This window comes from Cebidichthys violaceus, unplaced genomic scaffold (assembly GCF_023349555.1).
Source record: "Cebidichthys violaceus isolate CVI_PGR_0920_01 unplaced genomic scaffold, fCebVio1.0.p SCAF_26, whole genome shotgun sequence".
Classification (NCBI taxonomy): Eukaryota; Metazoa; Chordata; class Actinopteri; order Perciformes; family Stichaeidae; genus Cebidichthys; species Cebidichthys violaceus.
This window is the reverse complement of record NW_027176439.1, coordinates 5477459-5497435: the sequence shown is the minus strand read 5'-3', so window position 1 is coordinate 5497435 and position 19977 is coordinate 5477459. Positions and strand designations below refer to the sequence as shown.

The window sequence follows — 19977 nt, the reverse complement described above, 5'->3', positions numbered from 1 at the left end:
ATAGGCCGTTACTGGATAATTCATGGATCTATAGCGCTTCTATGTTCAGCAATATGGGTTTTATAGCTTTCTATGTTGTCATGTATTCAAATTGAACCTTTTTAACTCACATTCTTTTGTAAATGTATTGTAAAATGTAATTAAATTGTGTTTTTTTTTCAATATGTCATGATGGGCTTCACCATGTAAATGTAATTCTCAAACGATCCGCTTGTATCTTTAATACAAGTTCCATATCATGTGACCTGGCTTCAGGGTTTGAGGAAAGAAAAGGGTTCTTTCAAAGCCGGGAGAGTTGCTTATTTAAAACAAAAAATTGTTTTCACATATATACACTTTTATAACTGTTTTAGTTATCAGTCAGTAAATATGCTTTGGATACAGAGTAGATAGTGTATCATTGACGGTGTGTGTTTCACTGATGCTCACTGCCGATAATGGGACAGTTAAAGAAAGAATACATCCGACAGTTCGGTCAATTCAGCTCAACTCAAATCATTTCAGTCAGTTCCATAACATGTATTTAGAATTGAGGGACTATCACCAGACATAGAATTACTGGAAGCCAAACGAAACATGACCGTTCATCAAAGCAATGGCACCCTCTGGTGGTGAAAAAGATTATCGCAGAGCACAACGACACGGAACTTCCTGTTAGACGTTTCCTTCTATTTCCTACTGTAACATATGGTCACAATAGTTCATGCGCCCTTTTAATAACCATGACGGAGTGACACAGTGATGCTACTTTCGGTTGACCGTTGCTTGGTAGCTTACATGGTGAAACGTGTGGTGCATTTTTAACTCGTACTTCGTGGAGTGGAAGGAGAAGAAGCTGCAGAGATGAAAAGACGTACTGAAATACAAACATGTAGAACGTGAACTCATGTCACCACAGCTGCAGCACACTGAACCACATCTCACCGACAGAGTGGACGTTTCCTGCGGTTCTCTCCCAGAATGCAATTCCTCCACCTGTTTCACTTTCACTCTTGAATTACTTTATACGTGCTCGGCTACTACTGCGTGCTGAAGAAGACACGGTAAGCAGACGTGTATTTACATACTTTACTCAAATTATGAATAGTATAATAGACGATGCAACAGCCCCCGTTTCTAGTGAAGTCAGGTGGTTTATTTCGATAGGGACTCGTGGCCTTAAATGAATGGAGGTGTTTGTGATATCGAAAGTGTTGCGCTTCCAGTCCAGTCATGGTTGTGCGTAATCACCATTCACTGTTTGTGTGCGCAGCAGTAATATTAACTATGCAGCAAGTGTGAGTTTTTCGAAAAGTCAGATAGATGATAAGAATGTGACACTTAAGAATGCTAAGTCTGTCAATGGACAATGACTTCCTGGTTGTTCACTGAGAACTAGCCTGTCAGTGTCCACAGGTCCTTAGAAAGTACGATTTGTTATTTAAATACAATTTGAAAATGCATATAGTACCTCTGAACATAATACGTTTTTATGATATTTCTATTACAGGTGAGAGGACTTCCTGCCTGTCACCATGTTGGCAGCACCTCTCCTGCTGCTGCTGTTCGTTTCCTTTCCTCCCTCCTCAGGAGCACAGCTACCAAACCAAGCCAAGGATGCCCCCTTGGCCACCAACGGCCAGCCATTCCCCTGGGACCGCATGAGGCTTCCTAAAACCATCTACCCCTTCCACTACGACCTGAGCATCCACCCCAACCTGACCACCCTCGACTTCACGGGAGTGGTTCGCATCCAGCTGGATGTGCACGAGGACACCAGCACCATCGTTCTCCACGCCAAGCAGATGCGGATATCCAATGTGCGGCTCCTTGCACCTGAAGGCGCGAGGCCTCTCCGGGTGTTGGAGTGTCCTCGTTTCCATCAGCTCGCCCTGCTGTCGGACTCGGTGCTGAGCAAAGGTAGGAGGTATGAAGTTCAGCTGGAGTTTGCTGCCAACTTCTCTGACAGCTTCCATGGTTTCTACAAGAGCACCTACCGCACCAGCAGTGGGGAAGTCCGGTAAGAGCATGAAGAACTTATTCTTCTACGTCACTATTAAAGGAGCCGTATGTTAGCATTTGAACATCGCTGAATCAGCAGCACATTCATTTGGGTTATAAAAGTAAACGCATCAAATCAAGACCATAAGTGACCGCGCGATGGGCAGCTTTTTACTGGATATTACGGGATACGGCTGATGTGATGAAGCCGTTTGTCCAGACAGATATGCAACTGGAAACACAAGGGTTGATGGGAAATGTAGTCTTAATTTGAAAAACAGCACTAACAACAGCATCACTAGTATGAGACAGAGCTTATCAGTAATCTTAATGAAGGTAATTCTACCAAAGTACAACTTTTTTTGTAATGAATTGATTTAGAAAATGCTCCATCCAGCAGCTTTAATTATCCTTTAATCGTCTTAAAGCATGCTAGAACATATTTTTATTTGCATTGTTAGGGTCGTGGCATCCACGCAATTTGAAGCCACCTTTGCTCGGGCAGCCTTCCCCTGTTTCGATGAGCCCGCCTTCAAAGCCAACTTCACCATACGGATCATTCGAGAGCCGCGCCACATCGCCATATCCAACATGCCCAAGGTACACATGAAATTAAGTAAATAATAAACACAGTAAAGAAGCATTACAATTTTGAAAAATATACTTATTCACCGTACTCTCTCTCTCTCTCTCTCTCTCTCTCTCTCTCTCTCTCTCTCTTCTCCATTTCTGCCTCTACACACCGGTGTTCCTCAGGTGAAAACTGTGGAGCTGCTGGGCGGTTTGCTTGAGGATCACTTCGACACCACTGTAAAAATGAGTACTTACCTGGTGGCCTACATCGTGTCTGACTTCCTGTCTGTGAGCAAGACCACCCAGCACGGTGTCAAGGTGAGGCGGACGAAGGCCATCGTTGAGTTCTCTCTCACAACCTTTTTTAAATGTGCAGTATTTTGGAGAGACACGTTCGGCAGTATACGTTTTAAAATGTCTCGTACCAAACATTCTGTGACGACCTTTAGATCTCCGTCTACGCCGTACCTGAGAAGATTGACCAGACGGCCTTTGCGCTGGACGCTGCTGTGAAGCTGCTGGATTTCTACGACGACTATTTTGATATTCCTTACCCGCTTCCCAAACAGGGTCAGTATTTACTTTGTAAAACTGAGCTAGTCAGGGTTTCATGTTGTACTTATTTAGTAGAATCAGCTTAAAGGACCACCTCTCACTCTCTGCTCACCATTGAAAACAGTGTGTCAAAAGAAGATGTCTGTTTGTGGTCTCTCACTTGTCTGTGGAAGTCGGTTGTTTGCACAGTGGCACAGTTTGCCCTTTGTACAGACTCACAGATTCACATCTTATCTCATGTCTCGTGTGACGTCCTTTAATCCTTTACATTTTTGGCATTTAACAGCTCAAGTGCTCTGTGTCCGCTCTTGAATCAACTAGGAAGATGTAGGAAAGTACACATATTTCAAAAAGGAACATTCAATGTAATATATTTAAAGACACATGATTTTAAACAACGTGCTTGTGCACATACATTTGGGTACCCAGCCATGTTTTTGTCAGAAAACATGTGATTCAACAAGCCATTCAGATTTGCCCCCCCCCCCCTTTCTTCGTCACATGCAGGCTCATTAGACTATACCGCCATGAATGCACCATTATGTAGTTGCTTTCATGTGCTTGATGTTGTGCCCTGCAGACCTGGCTGCGATCCCTGACTTCCAGTCAGGTGCGATGGAGAACTGGGGGCTGACCACCTACAGAGAGACGGGCCTCCTCTTTGACCCTGACAAGTCCTCCGCTTCGGATAAACTGGGCATCACCAAGGTCATCGCCCATGAGCTCGCCCACCAGGTAGCTGGCCTGCAGTAACTAACCGGTGTCACAGTTCTTCATTCTTGTACAAAGCTGCCAAGGTTTGGGAAGTTACACGGAAAAACCGCCTCGCTTTAATAATGGCGTGATTGCAGTTTGGAAGCCGCTGCGTCGCGCTACGAGACTCGGCGTGTTCAGTAGTTCCACGTCTAAAGCTAGAGATGCATTTGTCTGTTTAATACTGGTGTTGCACATGAAATTGACACGTGTTGTTCCTCGTGTGTCCAGTGGTTTGGGAACCTGGTGACGATGGAGTGGTGGAATGACCTGTGGCTCAATGAGGGTTTCGCCAAGTTCATGGAGTTCATTTCTCTCGACATCACCTACCCAGAGCTGCAAGTGGTGAGAGCCGAGGGGACTGTGTCTTCAAGTTCTGTTCCTAAAGGAAGATACCGATTGAACAGTGTTCAGTGCTTTAGCTGAATGACTCTCATGTCATCAGATTTTTGATAGACATGGCCACGGTATTTGTGGAATGTTTTGAACTTCTTTTTCCTCTCTGACTCGTCTCCTCTCTTTCTCCCAGGGTGACGTCTTCTTAGGGAAATGTTTTGAGGCCATGGAGGTCGACTCCCTCAGCTCATCCCACCCAGTCTCCACCGACGTGGAAAACCCCACTCAGATCCAGGAGATGTTCGACGACGTTTCGTATGACAAGGTCAGCCTTTAGTCTGTCAGAGGACCAACCACGTTGGAACTGTGCAAACAATTATCCAGGCATGAAATCATCATTTGCATGAATAAGTTATCCCCAAACTGTGCGGTCGAAACAAAACATCAATATTCAGGTATATAATAACATATAAAAGTACTTAATCACGCAATAGAAAGTATTTAAATTTGAATTTCTTTTTCCAGGGAGCATGTATTCTGAATATGCTGCGGGACTTCCTGACTCCTGAGGCTTTTGAGATTGGCATCATCCGATACCTCAAGCGCTACAGCTACCAAAACACAGTCAACAGCCACCTGTGGGAGAGCCTGACTGATGTGAGTAATGTGTGTGTGTGTGTGTGTGTGTGTGTGTGTGTGTGTGTGTGTGTGTGTGTGTGTGTGTGTGAGTATACTATGGGTAAGTAGTTGAGGGATGCTTAAAATAAGCTGCTCATGTAACCCTGAAGTATCAGTAGTACGGTTGTCGACGTGTCATTTGGGACCCGGTGTGTTTGGGATCGGAGGCTGAATGTGTCGGCTCACGTTGGCTCACGTTGGCTCACGTTGGCTCACGTTGGCTCACGTTGGCGCCGTTACGACTCTCTGCTGAAGCTTTCTGCTCTTCCCCATCAGATCTGCAACTCCGATGATCTGGACGAAGGCCGAATTAAACACAAAGAATTCTGCTCCAAGCGCGACGTCCAGTCTGGAGCTTCTGTACGTTCTTCATGCTTTGTAGCAAGAACCAGGTTCAACAAAGCACTCTTACTGATTCTGTCATTATAATTACATTAAGCTCAGCAAGCATTATTATTCAAAGTGGAATTTCACGCATGCAATATTTAGGGTTCTCAGCAGAAATCTTTTTTTATATTCAATATACATGACACTTTGCTGCTGACTACACACATTTTGTATTTCAAAATTGTTTCTATAGCACTCTCATGTAGCTGTTCCATAAATATGTCACTGTTTATGATGTATAGTCATTTATTGTGTATCTACGTGTGTGTGTGTGTGTGTGTGTGTGTGTGTGTGTGTGTGTGTGTGTGTGTGTGTGTGCAGAAATGGTACTCCGGTGATGAGCTGGATGTCAGGGCCATCATGGACACCTGGACGCTGCAGGAGGGCTTCCCTCTGGTCACCGTGGAGGTCAGAGGGCGGGAGGTCAGGCTCAGTCAGGAGCGCTACCTGAAGACAGACGACCCCTCCCTCGCTGAAGGGTAAAACGTCAGATCAGTCAAAATGAAGGTTGAGAGTGCCGGGGCACAGCGTCAGTCAAGCTTCTCTTCCTGCGTCAGTAGTTTACAGCCACTGTGTCTGTCTCTACACTACCAGCAGATTGTGACGAAGAAAGGACTTTTCAAATAGTTCAAATGCAAAAATCCATCAATTTGTTGCCGAATCGCTATATCATGGAACTATTGACTTCCAAAAAAAGCAAACTGCATTTTTGAAAGAACTCCTTTTGGGATGTAGCGTAATCGTGAAGCTTTTTGAAGCATGCGATGACGTGAAGTGTGTCATCTTTACCCCTATATATTTTCAGTAATTGTTACATTTTAGTCAAGATTTTTTCTAAAATGATCATTGTGTGTTGCTAGATTCCTGTGGCAGATCCCACTGACCTACATGACCAGTGCCTCCAGCACCGTCCACCGCTTCCTGCTTAGGTCAAAGACCGGTGAGTGTGTTGCGATGACCCTGATTTTCATATTGCTATATTTCTGTCCTTTATCCAAATATCGTTCATAGCATGTTAATGCTACGAGTCCTCTTCTCTTCAAAGCTTGTCTTTACTCCTCCTCCATGCAGACGTCCTGTACCTGCCGGAGGAGGCGGACTGGGTGAAGTTCAACGTGGACATGAGCGGCTACTACATGGTCCACTACGCAGGCGAAGGGTGGAACTCCCTCATCAAACTGCTGAAACACAGTCACACGGCCCTGAGCAGCAACGATCGCGCCAGCCTCATCCACAACATCTTCCAGCTGGTCAGGTCTGTTTACAGATCGGATGACAACCCGCTGCTTATCCTCCGTCGTGTGAATTCAGACGTAACCGAAAATGAAATGCTTTCTTCTTAAAACTGAAGCCTTTCCTGTGTGTTTGCAGTACAGGGACGGTGGGGCTGGACACGGCTCTGGAGCTGTCTCTGTACCTGTCCAGGGAGACTGAGATCATGGCTGTGACTCAGGGCTTCAGTGAGCTCGTACCTCTCTACAAACTGATGGAGAAGAGAGACATGGCTGCCCTGGAGAACCAGATGAAGGTTGGTTAAAGGCAGCAGTGATGAATCCAAAATGTCCATTAAAACAAGGCTTACTTACTGTAAGCCTCGAGGTCAGAGAAACCAAGACAAAGAAATGTCTCCTTCCATTGAAAGATGCCCTGTGGAGTTACACAAGTTTACATTCTGTGTTACTCATTCAAATTCAATGTGTGTATCCTTGAGGTCAAACATGTTGCATGTATTTCAGTCCTTACATGACATTTGCAAAGGTAATACTTTTTAGGTATTTTAAATACTGTATTGTTTGCATCCATGTTTACTAGCTTGCGGTTTTAAACTGCCAGTGCTTCTGTGTAGCTAGAACATGATACACACTGAGTCATGGTTCCTTGCATAAGCTCTAGAAAAGCCTGAAAAATAAGCAGAGTGCTCCTTGTAGCTCCTCTTGAGTTCAAACGAAGTGAATTTCCTCCCAGAATGCAACACAAGTCCAAGAAACACACGGCTGAAACTGACGTTGTTTTCTCTTGAAATGATTATAGTTTGCCTTTTAATATAAAATGTTTAAGGACTGATGTAGGGCTGAATCTGACATTTGCTTCCATCATATCTTTGATTAATTCATCTACCATTTTGTCTGTAATATGTCCTAAATAAAGTGACATTCACGAGTTAACAGATCTTAAACTCATGGTACTTGATTGGTCTAACCCACAGTCAAATACAACCACATGTATTCAATTCACAAAATTCACAGTCACATTTGTGATTCATAAATGCCATAATCAATATTAAAACTAGACTATATACTGACTGCATGTGTTTTTTTTTCAGGACCACATTGTCGATCTGTTCCGGGGGCTGATTGATCGGCAGGAGTGGACTGACTCAGGATCAGTGTCTGAGCGAATGCTGAGGAGCTACCTGCTGCTGTTCGCCTGCGTCAGGAACCACGCTCCTTGTGTGACGAAGGCCACCCAGCTCTTTAACAGCTGGAGGGAGTCTAACGGCACCATGAGGTGAGCGGTCATCAAATAGCACATCAGCTGTTTCCTTCAGAAACGATTCTTCCTCACGAACACCGACTGTGTTCCGAGCTGAGCTGCTCTTGTAGATTCAAATTCACGTCTTCCCTGTTTCAGCCTCCCTGTTGACATCACCATGGCTGTGTTTTTGATCGGGGCTCGAACACCAGAGGGGTGGGACTTCCTGTTTGAGGAGTACCGCCGCTCGCTGCAAACGTCTGTAAAGAGCCGCATGAAGTCCGCAATGACCATCAGCTCACTGCAGGACAAGCTCAAGTGGTGCGTACATCACATCGCACTTCGTTCCCCTTTTCTGTGTATGCTCCAGCCCTCTTCCTCTCTGCTCCCTCCTGTCTCCGTCTGTGTTCCTTTACTCTTATCTCGGTCCCCAGGATGATGGAGCAGAGCCTCCACGGGGAGGTGATGAAGACTCACGACCTCCCGGGCGTGGTCATCTCTGTCAGCAAGAACCCCCGTGGCTACAAACTGGCCTGGGACTTCCTCCGAGCCAACTGGCACACTTTAATCAAGAAGTCAGTCCGCCTGTCATGCACACACTATACATACATGCCTCTCTAAGCTTTGCAACTATGTGTAATCTAAGAATATTCTAATATATATCAAATCATTCTTAAAGCTGCAGTTTACAATGAAGTATTTTTTGCTGGCCTGTCATTTTACATGATATAAATAGTCAATACAAAGTTTTTGTTTTTTAAACTCCATATGTTGGCTTTTGTTGGTATTGTAGTTTGAATCTGTAGAGCCTTAGAATACATCGTTTTTGTTTGTCTTGTAGTTGTGTGTTCTAAACTTTGAACTCTGTCTCTGTTTGCTTCGATGCCGTAGGTTCGACTTGGGCTCCAGCACCATATCCCACATGGTGATTGAGGTGACCAACCAGTACTCTACCAGGGAGATGTTAGATGAGGTAAGGCCATGCTTCTGGGCTTCCGTTACTTATATATCTGTCTGTAGAAGGTGTGTGCCGTTGCCCCAATGACCTGGCTCTATATATATATAAATGCAGATCCTTCAACGTGTTGTGTTTTTAAGTCTAGCTACTCTCTGTGCTCAGGTGAGGAGCTTCTTTGGCTCTCTGACTGAGGAGTCGGGCTCAGAGATGAGATGTATCCGGCAGGCCTACGAGACCATCGAGGAGAACATCCGCTGGATGGACGCCAACCTTCCTCTGCTGCAGGCCTGGCTGGAAAAGCGCAGCCACAGAGCCGTGCATGAAGATTTATAGCTCCAGGGGGAACAAAAAAGTTATTATGTCGCTAAAGGCGGAAACTACAGGAGGTGGGGATGCAACTCGCCAGATTTGAAGCGTCTCTCGGAGTCAGATTGAATCACAAATTTGAACACAATTCAACGTTGATTTTTACACCAGTGACTCCTCCCTAAATTTAAAGATAAAAAACAAACCGTTGGATGTTGTAATCTTAGTACATCTTCTTAATTATTACCCCAAACCTGACTAGCCTGACATGGCACTTATGTGTCAACGATTAGGACTTATTTGTGACTTGCAAAACAATTACATTCTGCCACCTCTATAAACTACAACATAATGTTGTTCAATGGGGGGGGGGCGTGTTCCTCAGGTTAAACTAGATCTACGGTATTGCAGATTTCCTTAAAGAAGCTCCATGTGGTAAAGGTTTTAGGGGGTAACATCACTTGGGGGGGGGGGGGGGGGGGGGGGGGGCACGTTTTTATGCTCAAAGATGAATTTAGTGTTTCCTGTGTAAACTCTCTGTTTTTGTGAAGTTCATTTACATTTCTGCAGCATCATCGTTGCTGAAAGCAACAACTTCATGTTGTTGTACGAATAGTAAATGTTGCACAAAAGAAATGCACTGAACGTTGGGGGTTTTTTTTCCTCAAATATTTAGGTACCACACCTCTCCTTTATTTTGTTTGCAACGTTTTTAACTTTTCAAAATTCTCAAATACACGACAACAGAAAGTGCGTGATAAAGAATGTGTTGTTACAAAAAAAGTTTCAAATTTGGTTTATTTAACACATTTCATGCCTTATTTTTGATGAAACTGTAAAATCTTTTGTAGAACAGGATTCATAGCAATTCTGTTATTTTGTAAGGACAACGTGTTAATACAATAAAGTATTGTACAGATATTGTATTCCATTGTTTTTTATGATAATGGTAGCACTTGCATGTTAAGCCCTGGGAGTCGTGTGGCTGTAACCTTTGTACCTCGTCCCTCTGATCAGCAGGTCAAACACAAGATTACATCTCTAGGTTTGCTTCTGTTCACTCACACAGATACACAATATAAAACCAAACGTGAGCAGGTGGCCGAACAACTCGAGGAGTATTTGTCTCTAAAATGAAAACTCCACTAATTTTAAAGCATCAACATCACTTAACGTGTCAAGAGGAGTAATCTTCGACCTGCGACAACCGTTGCGTAATGTGCCTTGTTGCTCAGGGGGGAGTCTCTGAAAATATCTTCCGATGATGTCACAGTGACGCCATCGGGGGTCAGCTGGGCTTGGGTCGGAAGACTGTCTGTTTGACAAACGGGCGGAGTTTGTAAGACATGGGGTGTGAAGTTGCATCGTGGTAAATGCAGTATGAAAAAAAAAAAAGGGTTCTATTACTCAGGATGTCTTAGTTTTGTCGATACTTTTACGCCTCTGCCTCAGTCTTTAGCAAGTGTCCCAACTTCATGCAAGTGCAGCGCTAAACCGCTAGAGTCCCCCTTTAAACCTGATCCCAAATCAATGTCCCATGAATTCATGCTTTAACCTCGATTAAGCAAAGTGTGTCCAGCTTTGGCACGAGCACATGTGGGTTCACGCGCACACACGGCTCAAACTCCTGTTTCTAAGGTGACTTGCCTCTCAGCTGAGGCCTTGTGGAGAAAGGTAGCTGTTACTTTAAATCGTCTAATGCTGCCATAAATTCTCCTGATGGACCTTTAGCACAAACTGATGAAACACACCGTCAAACTAATGAAATATATTCATATATATGGGCATATATTCACACACATAAAACGTGTGTATTAGCTTAAACATATTGTTGATGTAACAAAGACTGCTTTCATTTCTCAGGGTGTTTCAGGGGCTGATATACATGCTGGGCTTTGCGCTCACTCCAGTGCATGTACACACACACACACACACACACACACACACACACACACACACACACACACACACACACACACCGCCCCCTCATCAAACTGCACTCCGCTCCAGTGACTTTTCCCTCCCAGTCGTACACCTGAGGAGAGCCTTCTCTGGACCGGAGGTAAGACTTTGTCTTTCTACTTCTGCTTCCCGTTTATGGAATCCACTGATGACTGAGGACTAATCAGATTTAGTCATTATTTTAAATGAAGATATTAGGAGCCGTTTTATTTGTTCAGCCAGTAGCCTGTTTACAGACTTGGCCCCTGTTCCAGTGTGCTCACTGATCGTGTGTTGTGAATTTTGACCTCACCTACCTCTGGTGATTTTTGTGGTCTTTTGTTTGCTTGGTTTGGTTTAATAATCTACTCGGCATATACGTGTGGTAATGTTAGACCACCGGAATTATGTATGATTTTTGTTTCCCTATAAATACAGATTCAACATCACGTTGAGGACTTAATCCACACTAACAGTTTAGGTGAAGAAAGGTGAAAGTTCAGTCAATTTAGATTAAAATGGGTCTCTTTCTTTGTGCTAATGGTAGCAAATATTATCAATAATAATGATAATATCAAAACCTGTCATAGACTTTAAATAATGAATCTGTAGATTTCCACTTCACTTGAGAGGAAATCTACCAGTAGTTACAGCTTGTTAACAGTGACTTGGTTGAACTGTAGTGGTACCTGAGGCAGACCCGCTTAAGTTTAGTCTCGGAGTCAGGTTCATAGGGACACATACAAACTGTCTGGAACACTTCCTGAGGGGTGGGTCTGATAAGAATCATGCACAGTGATTGACTTGTGATTCATGGGTGTGCTGAGATCTGATGACTAATATGATGCGACAGCATACGGGGACTGAATGCCACCGATTGTCAACCAGAGATCAGTATAATTTCATCTGTTAGACATCGACTTGTCATGACCCAAGAACCAGCCCTCTTTTCAGCCTGTGACAATACATCACCAGCCAATCCATTGGGCCTTTAAAGGGTCTATGTAGCTGAAGGAGAGGAGAATCTTCTCAAGTCAGTTTATCTGAAGTGTTCTGCCAAATTAAAATGAGATCCCGTGTTACGCTTTGATGCTGATGCCTCTGGTCGTCTCACGCCTCAATGTTCCAGTTGATCACCTGACAGGTTTCCAAGCAAATTGGAACAAATGTAATCATCTGATCTTTGCGTGATGATACCAACCGGCGCAGGGAGGCTGAACGCTTGTAAACTGCATGAGGTGACTGCAGGTCAAACTGTTTTCCAGTGAAAGATGTCCTTCTATAAATGTATTATCTCTCCGCCTACAAGTAGAGGCAGGCAATAAAACAGCCTTGGCTCACTGTGTCGTAGACAACACATTTATGGGTCTTAAGTTCAAAGTATGTTTTTTCTGTTGACCCAGCAAGAGAAGCACAAGACAAGCACGATTAAAGTCTGTGAAGTTTGGCAGCTACAGAAAGAATACGTTTCAGATAAACACGCGTGAATTCGTGATAGCTACCACCACGTTTGTGCGTGCTTCCACGTGGTTCATAAGTTGTGGAAGAGGACGTGGCTGAAGTAAAGAGGGCGGGGCTTACTTACAATGTTTTGCTTGTCTCCTATTCAGGTTCGTAGTGTGTGTGTTTCTGACTCTGGAGTTCATCCGCAGAGCTCTAATAATGCCGTTTGACAGCATTCCCATTCTGGAGTAAGACACAATTATTTTATACGTTTCTATGGTGATTAATTCAAGCCTTATTGTGTTGACATTGGCTTCACTTCTTCAGTTGATGGTCCCACAGATCCAAAATCTGAAAGATAGATATTTGAAAAATCTAAATTCTTACTTGTATTGTAAATGTATTGTGCTAACTCTGCTCTTTATCACAAACTGAGATTGCTCAATTGATGAAGGTGAAAAAAATGTGTAAATGCCCATAAAGCCTTGTATTTAGCCTTGGGTTTCTCCCAACATATACAGTGTGTGTGTGTGTGTGTGTGTGTGTGTGTGTGTGACACTGGTACAAACAGACCCTTCATTTCCCTTTCTCTTCACCTCCCTCTGTCCTGCACTCATCTTCCTCTCACCCATCTCCTCCTCCTCCTCCTCCTCCTCCTCCTCCTCCTCCTCGTCAAGGATCTTCCTGGGCATCCTGGGCTTCGGCCTGTCCATCATGTTCTGCACGACCTTCTGCAGGGCGTGCAGTCGCTTAAGAGAGGAGCAGATAGACAGGGAGGCGTGGCGACGCAGTGAGCAGGAAGCGCGCCCTCCTCCGATATATTTCATCCCCTTCCATGGAAGCATGTCACAGCAGGACAGCGAAGACCACCCCAGGGTGCCTCGATACAGCCAGGAGCTCCACGCACCACCGCGATATAGCAACGCCGCCGTATGTGGGCCCCCACCTTCCTATAACGAGGTGATTCGAAAACAACAAGCACTCAATGACAAAAAAAATGTCCCATTTTGATTGACACTTCCTGTCTCTGAAACCCTAAATTCACTGCAAAAGTAACGCCTAGCATCGACTTCAATGTGTGTTTATTTAGATTTTACTTTGCATTTCTTTCTGTGTATTTCAGGTGGGATTGAAGCCTGACGATCCCCCCCCCCCTGCTTACACCGAGTACAACGTTCCTGTGTATCCCATCACACCTCCACCTCATACGGACATGGGTCAGCCACAGACACAGTCGCAACAATAAGCCAGGACCATCCCACTGTGCCTCCACTGACGTTATGGACGGTCTCCATTATTGAACTGCCTCATGGACTTGAGTGAGCTGGCACTGGAGTAAACAATGTTTCAAAGATTATTGTTATTGTTGTGATGATGAATGTGATGATGGCACATAGGGGATACAAGCTGCAGAAGTGGCACCATGAGGACAGCACATTCTCTGAGCCACCAAGGCACATTTTACTCCCATGTATGGTGGCTGTTCAAATGGAATTGGTGTGCATCGTTTCCTTGTTCCCACTTATCATCATCTCCAACAAGGAGCTTGTGCTTTTGGTCTGTTTGCATGTCTGTCTGTTTCTTTTTAATCAGCAGGATCTCAACAATCACTTTAAAAGTATTAATGAAATAAAGTGTAAATTCAGGTGTAAATGTGAGTCCGACGGGGCCACTGTGCAAATGCAGAACCACATCCTGTTGTTGTTATATACATACAATATATATATATATATGGTATTAAGTATTAATATATTTCTGTGCAACTCTATGAAATTTGATAGCATTTTGACGATAGACAACATGATACAATTGAAATGACCATAACTCAGTGTTCACACTTGATTTTTTGGGCCTTATTTATCATTGTGCTTAACTCAAATATTCATAGAGACTCCATACATCATAAACACTATCATCTACTCAGGATTACTGTCTATTACTACGTGTATCTTAATGCAGATCTTGATCCACATGCTGATTAATTAAAAACATCTGAATATTTTTTTTTGCATCAAAATTACAACTTGAGAAGATTGTCTCAGGTCTCAGGGAGCTGCTCTCTGAGTTCTTTTATAGTTCATATGTTGTGTTTGAATATACAACACTGAACTGAGGACAGACAAAACCAGAGACCCTCTGGATGAATGAAGTCATTGTTTTTACATCTAGCAATTGTTTTCAGTGACTGAATGAGGCATTCAAATCAAACAGGAGCAACGTTCAGAACGACTCGATGCAACAGCTTGTTCTGAGGTAATCAAAGTTGGCTGTAGATCTTAATATGGTCATAACGTCATTGCATGTTAAATGTTATGTTAAGGGTATTTACCTGAAATCTGAAAGTAGCATTTTAAGGTCAGAGGTCAGAGGTCAGAGGTATGCTGTATATCTTCAGTACTGGTGAGAAACGACAGTTTAAACAGCTCTGGAAACAAGAGAGCTGCTTTTTGTGACATTTCGGGAGACTTTGCTCAAAGTCCCGATTTAATCGATGACTATACTGTAAATCAATTGTGTTAATCAGAAAATGGCAAATAAGAAATGTTTAAATCTCAGGACCACATGTGAATCATATAAATATAGTAGCTGGTCTACCAACAGACCCCTGAATAAAAGGACAAAACGTTTGTGTCACTCCAACGATATGTCTGTAATATCAAAGAACATGAATCAGAAATATTGGCTGATTAAATCTACCTTTATGTCTATATATTTAACACTATACCATATTTCTATGTAAATGTAAGCCGTTCATAATGATATTATCGTTTATGTTTTATGTCAACATCCTTTCATGTGCATTTTTGTCTTCATTATGCACCCACACTCTTATTATACACTGCTAACAGTGACAAGGAAAGGCTTTTTAACAGGTTGTTGGAGATAATAAATCTGAGATAATAAATCTGAGATATAGAACGGACATTTTTCCTTACTTAACTTAGGCACACTTTCCGTTTTGCAAACACATTCATAGGTTTGCGATAACCCCAAACCTCGTGTAGTTTCAAAGTTACGGTTCAAACGTATTCGCTAACTATTCCAGCTATCAAATTCTGGAAATCCACTCATAACCTTTCATATATTCAGAGTGTTTTCTCTGACAGCAGCGAGTCACACAGGATGGCCAGATGTCTACAATCAGCAGACACCAGTGTGAGCAGGCTGACATACAGCCACACATGGCCCAATGTGTATCACAGACACTCACACATGTCGCAACTGTAATCCTATATATGTCAAGACGGCGTCCATCACAGACTGTATATAGGTCCTTTTCTCTCCGTTTTACAGCAACTGGATGTGGTGTCGTATTCCCGCCTCCATAAGGGAGAACCCTCTCCTCTTATGTCTCCTTACTACGCTACGCTATCTCTCATACATACATACATGCATGTGTGTATGTGTGTATGTGTGTATGTCTGTGTGGATGCAGAAGCTTGAATCCCAGAATATCATTCTTCCTGTTCTCATTTTAGAATCATTTCATGACAACAACTGCACAGCCACAGGCCTGCAAAAGCACAAGGCACCGCTGTACGGCGCACATTAAACACTAGAGGGCAGTGCAACTGTGTAGTCTCGTGTCCACTGTTAGTTGTTATGTATATACATAATGTATGTATATATCTCATGTGTTGACGGAAACAATGTCCCACCATGCATGTCTATATAGCAGGAGTGCTTATAGCCTCCACTATTTCACTCTTTGTGTTTCACGGCTTCTAGAGTCATTTTACACCTTGGCGATTTCAGTAGTTTGGCAGATGTGCACATGCAAATCAGCCCTTGTATGGAGATTCTACTCTGTACCAAAAGGGTGTTTTTTTGGAAATAATATGTGAGAGGTTATCAGTGGGAAAATATGATTCAGAGAGTTAATGGTGCGCGCAAGTAATATAAGCTTAATTGAGGGGAGGAAGTCCAAGGTTCAAATTGAATCAGAATAAAAAAGATGTTTATTGCCAAGTAGGTTTAAACTCGTGCAAGGAATTTGTCTTCATGTTTGGTGCATAGAATAAAAATGAACAATCGAAATATGATATATCATATATGAATATAAGCAGATGTGCTAGACCTTTAATTTGCTGTTTTCCCCGTCTTTTTGAATACGTGTAATGTTTGTATTTTTGAAATATCTGCACGTTAAAGAGTACAAACTGAAGAGTGTTTAGTTCATAAGACATCTGAGCTCTTTGCTGATGTGGTGATAATTCATCAAAACAATAAATCCCAATCATTTTGTTCATGCCCATTTACTCTGTATATGCTCTGAATGCAGACTAGAGAGAATGCGTTGAACAAGCTTTTGTTAGTTCCAAGCTAGATCTTGTCTTCTGAATTAGTAGCAGTCAGATAGTGTGCATGAAGGACGACGTCTTTTGGTTTCCGTAACAACAAACTCTACTGTTAAACCACGGCCTCCTCACCTCCGCCCTCTGCTTCTCTCGTCGCCCTTCTCCATCTGGCTCCGTCTATTCTTATTTCCTCCACCCATTGTCACGCTGTACTCTCTTCCATGAGGTTGATTTTATGGCTCCGTCTTATTTTCTCATCCTCTCTTTAATCTCTCTCCTGACACTTGTGCATCGATCCTTCCCCCATCTCCTCCGTCAGCCCCCCCCCCCCCCCCCCCCCCCCCCCCCCCCCACGAGACTGAAGCAGCACAAAGCAGTATAACATCCACAGTAGTATTTCATTCAGCTAACCTGCCTTTACTAGGGCCTGCTTACTTAATACCCTGTAGCTTTAAGTGATCCATTGGCTGACTTTATGCTTTCAAATCAGTACCTCTCCAGGGTGTAGGCAGCTGGGAAGTGAAAACGTCATCAAAAATGGTTCTTCACATGTAGGCAGATGTGTGTACAGTATAGTGTTTGTGCATATTTGTAATTAAAATCAAATTCATTCATTCATTTCAAGAAGAGTCTCCCTCGACTATAAAGGGCACATGCCGATGCTTGCATATCTAGATTGCACCGCTGCTGACCAAAACTAAGAATTGGGTTTCCTTTCCACACTCACATGCAGGTGAAACGGTTTCTCCTGATTGTGGTTCTGAGTTCTGTTCATTTGTGCTCAGATGAAGGAGCCAAATCGGTTCAATGTATAGAAGGAATCAAGTTGCTATCCAGATTACTCTGTTCTCCTTAGACAGCATTTCACAGTCTGATGGTCAATGCCAAGATGATTTTCTAAAACAGCTGATGTTCCTTAATTCTCCTCAAATAATCCCTTAAATCATCTGCTTGCTCTTCAGAATTCTGGTGCATTCTGACAGTTTAGTGAAACACTCAAACACAATGAACTACTTAGAATCACATCAAAGGGAAATTAAGATGTTTCCAGAATTTCTTTTGAATATTTCGGTCATTTGGCAGGATTTGTTATGGTCTCTGTCGTTTTTTAATAATACATGGCCAGTTTGCACATTTGTATTAATGACCATTAACATGTGGGCAGCTTAAGCAGTCAGTCTGTCCACTAAACTACAACAAAACAAAATCTGGTCACCAGTGTTTATTCAACGCAAAGTTTATTTTGGATGTGACGATCTTTGAGAAAAGTTATTGTCTGAGTGAGTGGCGAGTCTGGATAGTGCTGCTCTGGATGAGACATGTGGGATCCTGGAATAGATTTAGAGGAAGAAAAGCCCCTGAGGGCTGCGCATGCAGAGAGAAGCAGAGATAATATGAGAAGGAATGGATGGGATGTTTGTTTGTGTCGGTGCATGGGAGCATGTGGGTCAAAGAAAAGAGAGCTTGCTAACGGCATGTGTTTGCATGTCTGTTCTCTGCTGAGTGATTAGCTGAGCCCAGTTGCTTTTATTACCAGGATGACCCATCTCTCTGCCTACCTTCCTCCCATTCTCTTCATCCAACCCTCCCCCACCGCTCTGCGATATGAATACATACTGGAGAGCCCCTGGCATTCCTTTGTCCAATGACGTTTTCTCTCAGAGTCTTTCCCTGCACTGCTATCTTTGTCTGGCCTTCATCACCACCGGGGCTGTGAACCTGTATTAACAAACTCTAAACCGTCTGTCTTTCAGTCTGTATCTGTTTGTCTAAACCGCAACATCACATGCGAATGTGACGGGACCTTAAAGAGGGGGAAATGAGAGGGAACAAACAACGCCGCCTGGCGAATTACACCCCGGGAAATACAAGCTTAAGACCCAGAAGATATTGTGTTGAGAATTGTTAAGGCACACAGATTTTGTACCAATATGAAACATAAGTGTTCCACAAAAAGGTTTTATCTAAGGAATCAAAGAAAATAATCCGGTTTGCAGGGACGGGAGCAGCGGGGGAGGTAAGGATATTCATTTACAAATGAAAACTCTACAGTCTTATCCCAGTATTTGTGCGTAAGGTGTAGGGACGTCACCACGGATGCTTAGCCTCCCAACAACGGCACTCTACTTCACCCTAAGAAAAAGTGAACTAATACCAAAAAGAATCAAGACAAACAAAACAAACCCAGTTGGTTGAACAATGTAAATGAATCAATAGATTGAGGCAAAACAGCAGCAGGTAAATAAAAAACAAGGGGTTAACAGCACTCACCATGCTGCAAAAATAATCCAAATTAAGGTTGTACATGCTTACCACCTCATATATGGGGTATTAACATATGCAGTCACCCGTATGCAGTCTGATTTCCTACAACACCTCTACAACCTGAGCCTGAAGCGGGAGGACGTCCCGGTGCCGTGGAAGACGTCGCGCCTGGTTCCTGTACCAAAAAAGCCGACACCATCTGGCCTCAACGACTACCGACCAGTTGCCCTCACATCGCATGTGATGAAGGTGCTGGAGAGGCTGGTCTTGGCCCACCTCCGACCGCAGGTGAAATCATCACTGGACCCTCTGCAATTTGCATACCAGCCTCATGTGGGAGTGGACGACGCCATCATCTACCTGCTGCAACGAGTTCAGTCGCACCTGGATGGAACCGGTGGCTCTGTGAGATTCACTTTCTTTGACTTCTCCAGTGCATTCAACACCATCCAACCACTGCTGCTGAGTGAGAAGCTGCGGGAGGTGAGGGTTAACGCGTCCACCGTCTCCTGGATCACTGACTACCTCACAGGCAGACCGCAGTTTGTCCGACTGGGCCGTGTGCTGTCTGACACGGTGGTCAGCGGTGCTGGAGCCCCACAGGGAACTGTTCTGTCTCCCTTCCTGTTCACCCTGTACACCACTGACTTCCAGTACAACTTCTGCAGAAGTTCTCTGATGACTCTGCAGTGGTCGGGTGTATAAGGGACGGACGGGAGGAGGAGTACAGGGCAGTAGTGGAGGATTTTGTGGAGTGGGCCGGTAGAAATCACCTGCTTCTGAACGTGGCCAAGACCAGAGAGATGGTGGTCGACTTCAGGAGGAAGACGACGGCTCCACGGCCGCTGAGAGTTCTGGGAGAGGACGTGGACATGGTGGAGGAGGACAAGTACCTGGGTGTCTCCATCGACAACAGACTGAACAGGAAGACCAACATCAATGCTGTGTACAAGAAGGGGATGAGTCGACTCTTCTTCTGGAGGAAACTTGGATCCTTCACCGTGTGCAGTAAGATGTTGGAGATGTTCTACC

The 19977-nt window shown here is 43.8% G+C and overlaps 2 protein-coding genes across 2 annotated transcripts; both read left to right on the top strand.

Annotated features, from left to right (window-relative positions):
• Positions 1-675: 675 nt before the first annotated feature.
• Positions 676-9459, top strand: erap1b (endoplasmic reticulum aminopeptidase 1b). The gene is made up of 19 exons (XM_068720919.1): positions 676-1043; positions 1490-1999; positions 2442-2580; positions 2737-2871; positions 3003-3123; positions 3689-3843; positions 4093-4206; positions 4391-4522; positions 4723-4854; positions 5152-5235; positions 5584-5741; positions 6123-6202; positions 6334-6517; positions 6634-6790; positions 7586-7770; positions 7894-8055; positions 8169-8309; positions 8626-8707; positions 8855-9459. The coding sequence occupies exons 2-19, from the start codon at positions 1515-1517 to the stop codon at positions 9023-9025; spliced, it is 2817 nt and encodes a 938-aa protein (XP_068577020.1). The 5' UTR covers positions 676-1043; positions 1490-1514; the 3' UTR covers positions 9026-9459.
• Positions 9460-10873: 1414 nt separating this feature from the next.
• si:dkey-283b1.6 (uncharacterized) lies at positions 10874-15009 on the top strand. The gene is made up of 4 exons (XM_068721090.1): positions 10874-11060; positions 12550-12630; positions 13060-13342; positions 13506-15009. Exons 2-4 carry the CDS (start codon positions 12602-12604, stop codon positions 13626-13628), a joined length of 435 nt encoding a protein of 144 aa, XP_068577191.1. The 5' UTR covers positions 10874-11060; positions 12550-12601; the 3' UTR covers positions 13629-15009.
• The last annotated feature ends 4968 nt before the right edge of the window (positions 15010-19977 follow it).